Source organism: Echinococcus granulosus (assembly GCF_000524195.1).
Source record: "Echinococcus granulosus chromosome Unknown EG_S00032, whole genome shotgun sequence".
In the NCBI taxonomy this organism is placed as follows: domain Eukaryota; kingdom Metazoa; phylum Platyhelminthes; class Cestoda; order Cyclophyllidea; family Taeniidae; genus Echinococcus; species Echinococcus granulosus.
The window spans coordinates 293,496-306,965 of NW_020170412.1; the positions used below are offsets into that span (position 1 = coordinate 293,496).

At 44.7% G+C, this 13,470-nt stretch overlaps 1 protein-coding gene across 1 annotated transcript in view; it reads left to right on the top strand. All coding sequences in view use genetic code 11, as the record gives it.

Annotated features, from left to right (window-relative positions):
• Positions 1-13,470, top strand: part of EGR_04844 (Tyrosine-protein kinase SYK) — a gene marked incomplete at both ends in the record, with an annotated part of 42,807 nt that overhangs the window by 6,256 nt on the left and 23,081 nt on the right. Inside the window, one exon of the mRNA XM_024494093.1 lies at positions 7,171-7,334. Coding sequence (XP_024351482.1) covers positions 7,171-7,334 — 164 coding nt within the window. The remainder of the gene's footprint in view (positions 1-7,170; positions 7,335-13,470) is intronic.

Genomic DNA, 13,470 nt, shown 5'->3' on the forward strand with positions numbered 1-13,470 from the left:
AAATTTCCAAAAGGAGGTAGATTCAGGGCTACTGCCCCCTCTACTCTCCGTCTTTTGGAGGCTCACTAGCTTTGCGCTGCTCAGGGGGGATTAATACCGTTTTAGTGCAAGCCGGCGTTGATTTGGAAATCCACACCATGTGCTATTCTTTTATGCCGCTTTGAGATGGTACTCCGGCCTGTTAGAAACCGGGGTTTTTATTATTATCCTTTGGTTCGTAAACAGTGTCATTAGTACAGCGCTCGAGCCATCTTCAAGGTGGTTATAAGTCGCATGAGTTTATAGGAAAATTGGGAGGTTAGGAAGACCCGAGCTCCGCTCTAATGCCTCCTCGTAGGTTTTATTGTTATGCTGACTTGCCAGCAGTGGCTGCTAGGCCTTCCTTGAAGAAGTGGAACCCTAGCCTCACTTGCGCTGACCTAGTATGGCGACGCCGTGCAGTTCAACATCAACGCCGCCACAAAAGGGCTTCTTTGCTGTTGTCCCTCTCAATCATACACACACACGCACCTGATGAGTCAGGCATCAGCATCCTACCTATCCTTATCCTCCACCCCCTCCTTTCTCTTTCCCTACCCACCCAGTCAACCCGCACTACACCTCAAGCATGCGTCACTGTTTATAATTGTGTACATGGTCTTTACTGACAGACGGGCGGGTTGGCGGGCAGATAGGCAAGTAAATCACCCAGGTGCAATTATATCCCCCTGCTATGTTTATCCACATGGCGGGTCTTTGTTCCCTCACCCCTCCGACCCTCTCCTACTACACCCACTGGCATAAGCCCACGGGTTCTGTTGATGGCAACCCTCCCCATTTTACGCCAGAATTTTGGCTACTTTTGATCTTGCCTTACCGCTCTCAACAGCGGCTTTGACTCCAAACCTTAAGGTCCAAAGCAGACTTCATTTTCAGAAACTCTGCCTCCTAGACGCTTCCTGTATTCAGCACATCCCAACATGTCACAGCCTTGCGATTTATTTGCTCAAAGAAGCACCGGGAAATAATAACGTAATGAGAAGTCCTAGTGCCAATACCTTTCCCAAAATAAATGGTTCATATTATGCAGAAAATTAGGCAGAAAAGCAGTATCGTGTCATAAAAAGACGCTGTTCGAAGGTACGTGTGATGCGAGACGGGAACGTTGGACTCTTATTGCCTGAAAGCTGTTTTATGCTTCTTCGCGGCAATTAAACAAGAAAAAAGATAGTGATGCCGGTTTAACCTTCCGAATCGGCTTACTTTTTTGAAGGGTGAATGGGTTGATCATGGAAACCCTCACTTTTCTGTTTTTTTAGCAAAGCTTCGATAACGCATTCCTCCCTTCCGTGGTACACGGTATTGCAATCCCTCGAGGGTGCGGCAGTAAAAATTACTTGAGTCTAAGTTGGCGAAAGCCTTCTTAAGGGGCTTCGTCACGGCATCCTGAACGCTCCGAATTGGGGGAAAAGGACGTTTTACTGAATGGCATATCTCTACTTCAAGTCGCTGAAAGCTGTAGTTCCATCACTTTGTTAGCTGTCAAATTAGTCGTGTTTATAATTAATGTCAAATAGTTCCTTGCACAAGCAAATTTTATTCTTGCTGGGCTAATACCTCCCTAACCTGACCTTCGATCCCTCCACGGCGTAGTGGAACCGCGGAAGGCCAACGACATATTAGGGCACTTAACACCAATTTTCCATCATATGGGATGTCCTCTTCCACCTTTTCAGCTGTATTTGACTTTCTTGGACAGTACTTGATAAGAAGCTTCATTTTTTTACAAGTTGTTAGGGTTCAAAACGATTTTTAAAGATAGCAAAAGTAGCATTACTTTCGTAGCAGGTTCGGGCTGTCGGACTTATATGCTCACATGGATGCCCCTAGCACTCTGAATGTCATGTCCGATGACCACTGGCCAAGTCGGTCTTCAGCGGCTTGACGGCCTTGCTGTTCGACTGGTTAGAACTGCGAAGCCGTTGTAAGGGAGTCTAATCATTATTTCCAATTCCCTATTGCGTCCCGTAACCACGTCCGGTTAAGATGAGGGCCTAGAAACAGAATTTTTGGAGAAATCTCCCATTTCACGTAACCCTAGGCACTTGATTTCTTAATTAAGTTGTTTCAGCATCGTAAGGACGTTTTTCATATGCAAGAGCTCATTAAGCTTGAGTAAAATCACTGAAATCTGTACACGTACACACAGCGAGAGATCATAAACTTGTTGCCTGATTCTTCTTTTGCATGTGAGAGGTGAAATGGAGGGAGAGAGGTCGCATTTCTTGCTGTTTTTATGCTCCGTTAAAACCTACAGTGAAAGTAACGTTTTGCGCTGCAATTTGTCATGCCATGGGGAGGCTGTTGACACTTTTGACAGCATTGGCAAAGCTATTTTCTTATAGTGATGCCAAATCAAGCAGCAGATCAATTCATGACATTCTCCTTTACACTAGTTTCTTCTAAATCTGTCGGTTTAATCTTGTCTTGCCAACTTGCGGCACACCTCCGACTTTTTGTGAAAGACGGTAGTCAAGTTAAATGTAGCAAAAATGTTATTTAAGATCGAGAGCTTGCAACATCAAAGCCTCTCAGTCTGCTAAATAGCGCTTTTTTTTCTTCTTGACTGTGTCACACCCATTACACCCTATGTACTTTTCTATTCGGACTTGTCTTTTTCAAAGACAGCCTATCGCCAGACATGGGTTGTATGAGTCGAGGATGTCTGAGACGTCAGACGTGATTATACACACGAGATACTTAAAGAATTACCACAAACTACTTTAATTTACCAAAGGTTCGGATTACTGGTTTTTATACATTCTGATAAAATAATTTGTTCAACCCTTACCTGGTACTTCACTTCTTTTGCCTCCCGAATTAAGGTGCGGTGCATAAAGTGCTTTGACCCACAAAGCTATGGTGCACACTAGGTTTTCGTCCCTGGCCTTGAGGACGAGGGGAGCGCAAGTTTTGCGGTTGGCGGAGGCTTTTCATTCCTCCACTCCCTCTCTGGCCACCTAGTCATCCTGCGTCCCGCAAAAAAACCTTCCGGAACGTGCTCTCCACAGCGTTTTCCTCCCTGTGGCTTCCTACCTTCCGCAAAAAAATCTACTTTAGAATGTCAGTTATCGGCGTTATATGCTTGTAACAGGTGCTCTTTGTCAGCCGTTGATAACTTGGTAGCGCCCCAAACACAGTGATGCTTTTGCGTCAGCGTAACCATTTCTTGTCCCTCATTGTTACTGCTTCGTTTAGAGGACGCGATGAAGCTGCTGACTGACAACTTTAATGAATAGAAAACGCCTTTTCCGCAACAGTGGCTAATTTAATCCCTAGACTCCCGTGTGTCACGCTACTCAAAGAACAGTCCTTCTTTGCTGTAGTATATCTTAGTGTCAGGCTTCTCCTCTCATCAATTAATCAGGCGCTTGTAGAGGCTTACACCACAAAGTAGAAGCAGCAGTTGATTGTGCACTGGCTTTCACTTTCTTTCCATCCGTCAAATGCCAGCGCCACTGATTTCAAATTTAGCTCCAAGCTCTGCTTCATCCTGCGTAATGTTGCTCCAAAGTTTATTCATTTTCCCATCTCGCCGAGAAAGATGTGCGCATTTAGCCTGTCTTAAAACTCCTGATTTCATTCGGAGATTGCCAGATGTTTCACTATCTTGGTGCACAGGCAGTGGAGAGGTGTTTTGAAGCATAGAATGCGTGGCAAATGGCGCTATGAGGCGAGACAGTAGCCGATTGCCTTGGTCTTGATAAATTCGTCCATCTGTGTGTTAATGCTGCAGTAAGAAAGTAAACGGACCATTAACCTCTCTTCTGGCTTGTCTACATTTTTTGAAATAACCGTAGGATTTGCAGTGATGCGTAAAAGACCACTAACTGTGTGTACCTAAGTTTAACACGTACAACTTGTCACAGTTCCCGTTCCCTACCCCAGATGGATCGCTGCGCTCTCACTCTTCAAATCTTCCCCTTCTCTTGCGATTGAAGATGATTACGTTTGTGATACATTTCAGTTAGTCTGTTTTGTTCCTCTATAATCCGTGCTTTTATGAACCGAAATTGGTGCTTTACACGAGTAGTTCAATCCAAACCGGGACTCTGGGCTTGCCGAACAGGCGACCAAATTTCAAGGAATGGAAAGTGCATTCTTTTCGACGTGGTCTTCTGCTGGTACCCTTGTACACTCATCGAAGCGTTTTGCTGGCTTTTGAAATTCCTCGGGAGAGAAATATTTACTACTACGGCTGAACCCTCCCTAGGAGTTTTTTTTCCACTTCCTCACCTATGTGGGGGAATGAATGATCGTGGTGTGTATTCACCGTTCCCACAGAAAGATTCGTTCTTTATGTGACATCATGACAGGTTGGTTATGCGCTTATCAGGCGTCTGGGGGGTGGGGGTGGGGGTCAGGCACTACGCGCAATGGCTTGAATATTCAAAGGAATGTCTGCTATGGGGAAGGGAATCACCTCAGCTGAAATCTTCCCTCAGACAGAGGTGTGTCTATCTTTTAACTGTTTGCACTGTATAGGCTCAGCGTCACGTACTGTGCTTTAAATCTTCCGTTCAGGTAGATATCAGCCCACAAAAAATTCACCACGCTGATCCATGCAAGCATCACCACTCCTGCCTATCACTTTGGCTAACCTTGTCCGGAATGGTTCACGGCAGTCTCTGGCTGCTAGCAGTGGTAATGGAACCTATTTGACATTTGCTATTCCGTATTGCATTATCACAGTGCCGTTTCTTTTATGAACCCCTTCAAATGACAAGTCCCTCATTGACTCGAACGATGGTTGATCATGTGATTCCACAAAATCCAACTTAAGCATGTGCTATCAACTATGACGATAGTTAGCTTTTTTACACCAGGGAAGGGAAATAGATTGTGAAGTTTGCGTTAAGTCTCGTGTTCGATTAAGCCCCTTTTCAAATACCTCCCACATGGCGAGGGAAAAACTAGGGTGGCTTGTGCTCCTCGGCTTGACGTCGCCACGCCGAAGAGTGGAATTTTAATTGAATAACCTTATCCAAAGCACAGATACCATGGTAATTATACGCACACACACAGCAGGCTTATCTAGTTCTTCCCTAATTAGCCGCACTGGGTGAATATTAGCTGGCGTACTAGTAGGTGAATCAAACCATCTGCAGTTTGTGTGTGTATATGACTTCGCGCATGTGAATCAGGCCATATGGCCACAGCAGCCTTACACGGTTCGGCCAGATAATCATAATTTTGGATCATTGTTTTGAATCCGCTCTACACAACCAGCCACTTATGGCCAATTTGTGGTGGGGGGTTCTGTGTGTCCGTACCCCAAATCCCCCCCCCCCCCAAATGCAAATAAAAACCGTTAACACGACTGATTCATCCTAAGTGGATGGTCAATTAATGCGGGAGGTGGTGCTTACATGTCTGTGTCTATTTTCAAGAGAGGTAAACACACTGTGCTAACTTGTGTTGGACCAGGCGATTGGGATTGATGAATCTACGAGGCGTGAATTCTCATGCACCGGAGGGCCTTGTTTGTCCTATTGGTGGTCCAAGTCGCAGCGACTGTGTAGTTCAGTCCGGAAATCTGTAGCGCACTGTGAGCTGACGAAGAAGAACCATCATTAAAGCGTTGACAGACTTCGTAATTTTGAGTATCTTCCCATACCTGCATAATTTACAAGTTGGGAACTACTTTCGACTTCACTTCTCGTGATTGACGCCTCACGAACTGTGAGGTCCGCTGTCTCCTCTTGCTCGTTCGTGCGTTCCACGTTTTTGCGTCACGCTCCAGCAGTCCCTGCGGGCGTTGCAAGGCATGAGATTTTAAAGGCAGCTTTAGTGAAAATGCATAGAAGACCATGGCGATAGAACTACCCCTTGATGCCTTCAGATTGTCGTCGTGTCGCCAAAGGTGAAATGAAAGGAATGTCCTATGTGTTGACCTGTGAGAATAATGGTTCCTCCCTATGATAAGCATTTCTTTTCTGGGTCTATTTTTGACGATCATGACAGTTGAGTGGGTGGGTGAGTGGGTTCATGATGGGAGATAAAAGGTCTATTCACCAGACTACTACTTCCTGCGTGTTTGCCAACTTGCTATTGTGTTGGAGTGGCTGTAACAGGCAAGTGTAAGAAGAGGTGGAGGCGAGGGCCGCTACTCTTTCCCCAGTGGTATGATTGCGGAATTCACTGAGTGTGCAGTGTGAAAAAAAAAACAGTCCGAATCGCACTGGAACTGAGCAAGCGGAACTTCCCCTCGAGACAGCTGCCTTCCCATAGTGTGTCTGGGTTTTCCAAAATTTCTGGTCACGAGGCGGTTGCCTACAGCAGTAAATGCCTACCCAGAAAAACGAACCTTAAGTCCCCGCTTTGTGTTTGAGACCGAGATGAAGAGCAGGCTAGCTCCGGTGCAGTTCTGATTTCTTTAAAATCAACACAGCATATTTCAGAGCTTATGTGGATTTACTAGACCTCCTTCTTGTGAAATGGATAAGCGACCGCAATGGCATTGAGAACTTGGTACTTTTCCAGTCCCGAAGCTGTGGTTTTGCAGCCCCTCTTCTCTGTTTATCTACACATCTGCGTGAGATAGCTTTCGCCTCCTCCCCATCTGTGTGTACTGGGGGGTGCTCTAATCTCCCAAGGATCCTCCAGTTGCACTGGTAGCAGAGGATGCGCCTCGATCGTCGGTAAACGCACCTGATCCTTACCATTCTTGTCACCAGTTTTCACGACCTTACACTTTTGCACACGAACCACAGCTAGACAGTCCCGTTCTGGGCAGATTTTTTTTGATTAAAAAAGGATTTAAGCCTAGCGATAGTGCCGAACGGTGCGAGATTTTTTACCTTCCATGGGTTCTTCTGCGTACTTGCTACTGCCTAATCTCTTTCGCTTCTTTAGTGAGACACTGACCGTCACTTCAAAATAAAGCTGGAACTTGTAGCGCCGTTGCTAGAATGGTACGGATTTTGTCTGGAATTATTGGTCTAAGATTTGGCTTAATCGTAGTCAGTAGTATGTTCGTCGTTTCTTCAAAATCGGATAAAAATGGGACATTTAGGCAGACAGAAGGCATATTCTGAATGACTGCAAGTAAAAGCGAATGAAGGTGGGTGCGCAAATGACACATTTTTCCGTATCAGCCAAATTGACTGGTTCGTTCCTCTTCTCTCTCAGGGTCCAAGCGTCACCGAGGCGCTGGCAGGACCGATGCGGGACCATTTACGTTATCTCGTACTACGTGACCTTCATTTTTTGCAACCCTGGTACCACGATTGCATTCGACGTCGTGAAAGCGAACGTCGTCTCGAGGAGAACGGTGGTGGCAACGGTAGTTTCCTGTGAGTTTCCACACTCAGATAAATCCAGCTATTGTTTATTCTAGCCTCCCGGTATGCTTCTTCCAAGCACACACTCCATTTTTTATTCACAAGTGCCCATCCCTGCTTGTGGCTGATCAAATATATTCCCATGTTTTGAATTTCCTTGAATTCCAGGCTGCAAATCAAGGTACTGTACCAAAGTGTTAGTGAATAAACACCCTAATCCAACTTTTTCGAGGTATTCTTTAACGGGTGGTGCATACACACCGAATGCATTGGTGGACTCTATTTTTTTCTACTGACTCTATGCTTTAAAAAGGCACATTTGTTTATTGAGATGTCTCAAGTTCAACAAACCGCCATCTGGTTTATATTTGCCTAAACTACATGACTGGAGTGTGGTGCTATGCTAACACGTCGATCGTCAACTTCGTTTCACATCAGACAACATACTGGAAGCTGTTGTCCTCAATCCCGATGAAATAAATATTAACAGAAGTAAAAGTCAGGCGCTGGGTCATAAAAAATATACCAATGTAACCCAGCCCTCGAGTGTAGGAGGCGCTTTTATGTCCGTCTTAAGAGCTGAGACTCACAAGTTATGTCGCTACACGGTGCAACATTTTTCAGTCTCAAGCCAAGCGATTTTCCTCTCAGTATGCGGTTTCACCTGACCGGATGAGCCCTCCAATTGGCTTTATTTTCCCCATTCACAAAAGTTGGATGACCCCAACTTTTTTTGAGCTAGTTTAAGTTTCCAAAAGGAAGTAAGGTCTCTTTGATGGCAAGATGATTCAAAGATGTGGGGTAGATTTGAGGTGAATCGCTTACCCCTAAAATGTCAAGGAGCTATCGGTGATGATTTCGGCGGTCATTAAAACCAACTATTTGTCTCTTTTTTTTTTCGAAATGTCATACCGAAAATGCTTTTTGGTGATGTTCTATCTTATTCCTGTCAATTTATGTTTGTGAAAGCTACGCTTTGCAATTGTTAAGCACCACTGTTTGTTTCGGCCACAAGGCCACAACCTCTAGCCGCGTTTTGAACGAATAAATTACCATCCTATTCCTTTTGGGGTGCTTCCTACTGAATCAACACTATATTTTTCCACTGACAAACGGAGGCAATGCTAAGTGGATTGCGATGGACCGCATCAATTCCCGCCATGGGATTGACCAGCTCCTGTGCCCTCCGTGTGGGGTGTTAAGACGTCACAGAAAAAAGAACGATGTGCACGATTAACATGTCCTTCGCGCTTCAGCTTATTTTTCACGCAGGTGCGCCTGTTTTTACACTCGATGTGTTGCCTCGGTTTGGGTTTGTGAGTGCGTGTGCACCAGGGGTTACCACGGCCAAGTTGACTGCTTTTCCCTGCTACTTCCGTCTTTCTCCTCCACTGCTCTGAACGTGTGCAATTCCATCAGAAATCTAAAAGATTTTATCAAGTATATTTTATTAGACAGGGCTAGGCGCTCACCCAGGAACTGTCCCACTTTCTAATCACTTTCCTCTCTCCTTAATGCACCAAAACTAGGCAGACTGTGCGTTGACATATCTTGCGGAGGCGTTGTAAGATAATAATGCATGGAAAGCATACAGTTCCGGTGTCTGTGACAGCACTGACAGCACATTACATTTCTAGGTCATACCAGTGAAGGCAATCCCGTCACTTAACCGCTCTCTCAAGGAATATTTCTTCGACACAGTAGACTAGAATAAATAAAACGAAATAACGAGATTCAAATTCCTATTTAATCGCAGCCCCTCAAGATTTCCGCGGGTATGAAAGGAAACATAGCCCTCGGGCAGAATATGCATTGTCAATGGACAGAAGGGCTGAGGCAGGCTACAGGCATGGCTCGGAGGCCCCGCCGCCCAGTGGAAGTACAATGACGGAGCCCCCAAGTGGCCGTTGCCAAAACTATTTAAAAGCCCATTGATTCCGATGTGGACATCGTCCCGACAGCGTAGCTAATTACTGACACGTGGCAAATCTTGTTTCGGTTTGGTTAATTCATGTAACAGAGCAGGGTGGTTCCGTGAAGTTCCATCTTCAACCCCAACCTAGTCAAATAGCTCCGGACTTTCTGTCCAAAGCTATTACCTTTGTCCGACCAACAATAAACGCATTGTTTTCCAAGTTGAAGTAATGTTTACGGAACTACTGAAGTTGTTTCTCTCTGGTCGTGATGGTAACTGTGAGTAACGAAATGAAGCTCCACTGCATTGTCATTGTCAATTGCCAGTGCCAATTAACATGTCTCTGCTGCTTACGACGTCCACTATAAATGGAACGATCAAAAGTAGGGGTGAAAATTGCCATCCAGCCAAACTTTGTTTTCGCTGTGTGCGTGTGCCCGATTAGGTTTTGGTCTACAACACTCTTTCACTAATTGCACACCAGTTATGTCAATTCTGATTAACTGTTCCTAATTTTTTCCATCTGGTCTCCAACTTTCACCTTCTTCTTAATCGACAGTTTGTATCTCCCATATTATCACTCTGGACAGTTTTTTAACTCCTTGTCACGACGACCAAGGATATTTTGGCCAATCATTCACTTCAGAACTTCTGGTTTGACCGAAATTTTGCCTCCTTTTGTGAGTCTAGTCGGAAAGTCTTTTTGAAAACAACAACAGCAGGAGCAGAATTGCTTTTGACTTAGGAACATACGTCCGACTTCATCGACTGTTCCTGGCGTTTGTCGTTATTTGAAGGGCTAAAATATGTCACATTCTTAGTTTGAACTTTTTTTCACAATCTGGCGCGCCTTAAGTCCGAAAACGCCATTTTTAGCCCCTTAAAATGACACTTCATGAAATCTTCGCTAGCAGTACTTCTCGATTTCCTTTCATCAGCACTTAGTAGATGGAAACGCTTCATAACCCTTCATTACAAAGAAGATCAACAACAGGGTTGGTTTTGTGAAAACCCTCAAGGATTATACATACGAGTTTATACTGTCTGTTCTTTTCATAATGGCCCAATCTTACGCTCCCAACGATTGGCCGGACAGACTGAGGTAAGGGTGTTCAAGGTACAAAAATATTTTTTGTAAGGGATATGGCGAAGGTATTTAAATAAGCCCCTCGTAGCTAAGTACAAACAGCCCAATCTTGCGCATAAAACGCTCCTAGTATCATCACATTAATCACACTTCCTTTTTTGGTGTCAAGCCCTTAAATACCCTGGCTATTGCTGCACAACGCGCACCTGGTTGGTAAAGTACTCGATGAATTACCGAAGATTTTGTTACTTTGGCTGTAATGTAAACAAACGAAGGACGGTAGCCGTTCCCGCTACGTCCGAATGACAGGTCGTCGTCCCCCTGCTCTAATGACTGCCCTCAACACTAGTGTTTTCGCATGTCCAATCGCTCATTAAAGTTCCACCGACAAATCCAGTGGTCGTTTGAATTCACCTCTCCTGCTCCACTCCACCTCAATGTGGGAATTTTCTGAAGGTCTTATGCCGTTTGCCACCACGGCGTTGTTTTCGTGCCAAGTGGGGGTGGTGTTAGAGTAAACAGAGAATGATGCTGGTTGAAGGAAAGTAAGTCGGATTATGATAAGCGAAAAGTGAAAATAACTCCCTTTTTTGCTCTTCAATTGCGTTACCGGTTGAAAAGCAGCAGAAGCACAAGAATGCATTTGCACACACACGCACAAGTGGAACTTTTAAATACCACTTGAATCCGCTCGAGCCCTGCGCTGCATATCTTGATCGAGAAATTTGGACTGAATTTTAGGGTAAATCTCTCTCCTAAAATGATGGCATATGGTTCCTTTGATACCTACCGAAAGGCTTTAGAATCCAGCACTTTCACGATGCAATTGCCCGAACATGACCGGAATTCGGGACCCCTTATATTTGATGTTCGCATTCGTGAATTAGTCAACAGCTTCCATTAAATAAGTACATTAAACAGCACAACTCTTCGTTCTTTCGGCCCCATTTATAAACGGACAACTAAAGTGTGAAGGATTTGGAATTTGGTCAAATTTTAGTCATTGAATCCACCAATCGTAGATTGCCTCGAAAATGAGTCCTCGGTCGCTCAATCCATAGGCAAAAACCAGACATTTCATAGGCAGCATCGAGGATTGTCTTTGCAATGTCATATTTACCAACCTTGTGTCGACTACACAGGTAGTAATAGCAACATCAAGTTGCATGTATTGTGATGCTATTCAATGCCAATTTACGACGACATTGGGTGGAATGACATTGTCAGTAACTGGCAATGCTTTTTAATCTCGTAGGCCTTGAGCGCTCACGTGCTGTGAGGGGTCGCATCATTACCAGTTCTGGTTGTTCCTCCTCCACTTCATTTCGCCTCCTCACGTTATATCCCGCTTACTTGGTGGCAAGAGTCCTGACCAAAGACGGTGAAATGAATTTGCATTCTTTAAAATGTCAAAGTAAACAAGTCCTCTCTTGTAGCCGGCCTGCAGCGGGACTGCAATACACTAACGTGCCTAATTTATGTGCTCCTATTACACTTCTGTCGGCGGTTTTAATGTGCCTGACCTAAGTGTGGCCTTCTATTTCGAAAAAATGTAGCCGCCCATTTACAGGTGAACGAGGGGAGGAGAAACCCGGTCCCTTTCTGTCGGTCTTTTGACAGCTACTCGAAAATAGTGTAATTTTGGGGGAAAAGTCCCAACACCACAGTTACACGGCCGCCATGGCAACCTCCCGTTGGAGTTGGGGTGCATTCAATTCCCCAATCAACTACTTCCAAAGCCTTGCAATCGAAATTTTACACAGCATTAGGGCAATTTTCCCTATAAAAAGCAAAAAGTAGCGCGTTTTACTATTTCAAAGTGAGGCAGATTTTATCGCTACCCCCAAGGGAGAACAAATGTGAGTTCATGCAGGAACCATTTACCGTCAGAACGATGCAAACGAAGCATAGAGTTGCTTTTTTTTCTCTGCTGGAAATAACCTTGAAAAACATGTGCTTCCCACTTCTCGATGGGGTGGTTAATGGAATGTCAATTTGACACATGCTGTACAACTAGAGTGCTTGCTGGGCTAACAAGATTATCCTCTCAAAATAATGCCAAAGTTTTTTTTTGACAGACCACATACTCATTCGCAGAAATTTTTACCAGTGAAACTTGAAGAATTCTTTTGAAGAAGGTACTTACGCTCATTTCCTTTTTTCAAGTTAAATATCTCCTCAAAAACCTGAAAGACTTTGCGGAGAATCCCAACGGACATTAATGCATTTCACCATAGTTTTCAATCTCAATCAACTTGTCGAGGCTCGCTACTGGCGTTGGTGTACTCCGCCTTAACTATCCTGGGATAGCTCGTGAAGGCTCATATCGAGTTTGATATTTCATTCTTCCCAGCAAGATTGTTAACTGGCACTCACAAGTCGGGCCTCTTTTTTCATCATTTTTAACTCAAAAGAGAGGTCCAATGCGTCCGGCTCGCTTTTATCATCTTGGTTTGCACGACACTCGCCATAAAACTGTCGTATTTTAAAGGGCTCTCTCGTTCCTACTGTGATCACTAATAGCCCCAATCTAATAACCATTTGCGCAGTGCCTTCGTGAAACCCAAATCCTTCCCTGATATTGTTTGTAGTTGCAAAACATTTTAGGTTCTTGAAGAATTCACCGCAAAGGTCCCCTTTTGGTGGTAAATGAAGGAGGCGGTAATTGGTTAATAGCGGACCGTTGTTAGTTTTACACACCGAAGTCGTTTCCTTGGTTAAAATGCACAGAAATGTGTTGTCATTTGGTTTAGGCCTCAGCGATAATTGTTACTCCGAGCTGAGGCATGAAACAAAGTGTTAGCTGTGTGTCCTATAGTGAGCAACAGCGCCAGCCTAATGCATTTCCTCCTCCTTCCCTCCTCTTCCGGGAGTGTGTTGTGCATAGATAGCGTCTGGATGTGCATTTATTTTAAATCGAAGCGTGGCGCATCCCCTCGTTGTATTGCAAGGACATTTTGTTCCGATGGCAATACGTGTACTTCCAGCCCGCTTTTCCAGTTATCTGCGCACATGGGCTAGCCCATTTAGTATCGGGCGCAACGCTCTCCGAGTGCGCGGAGGTACAAATTGACGGATTGTTATTTGGATCCATGGGAGGTGATCTTCTTCTTTTCCTGCTTATTTCCGAAAACGGGGAATGTTAT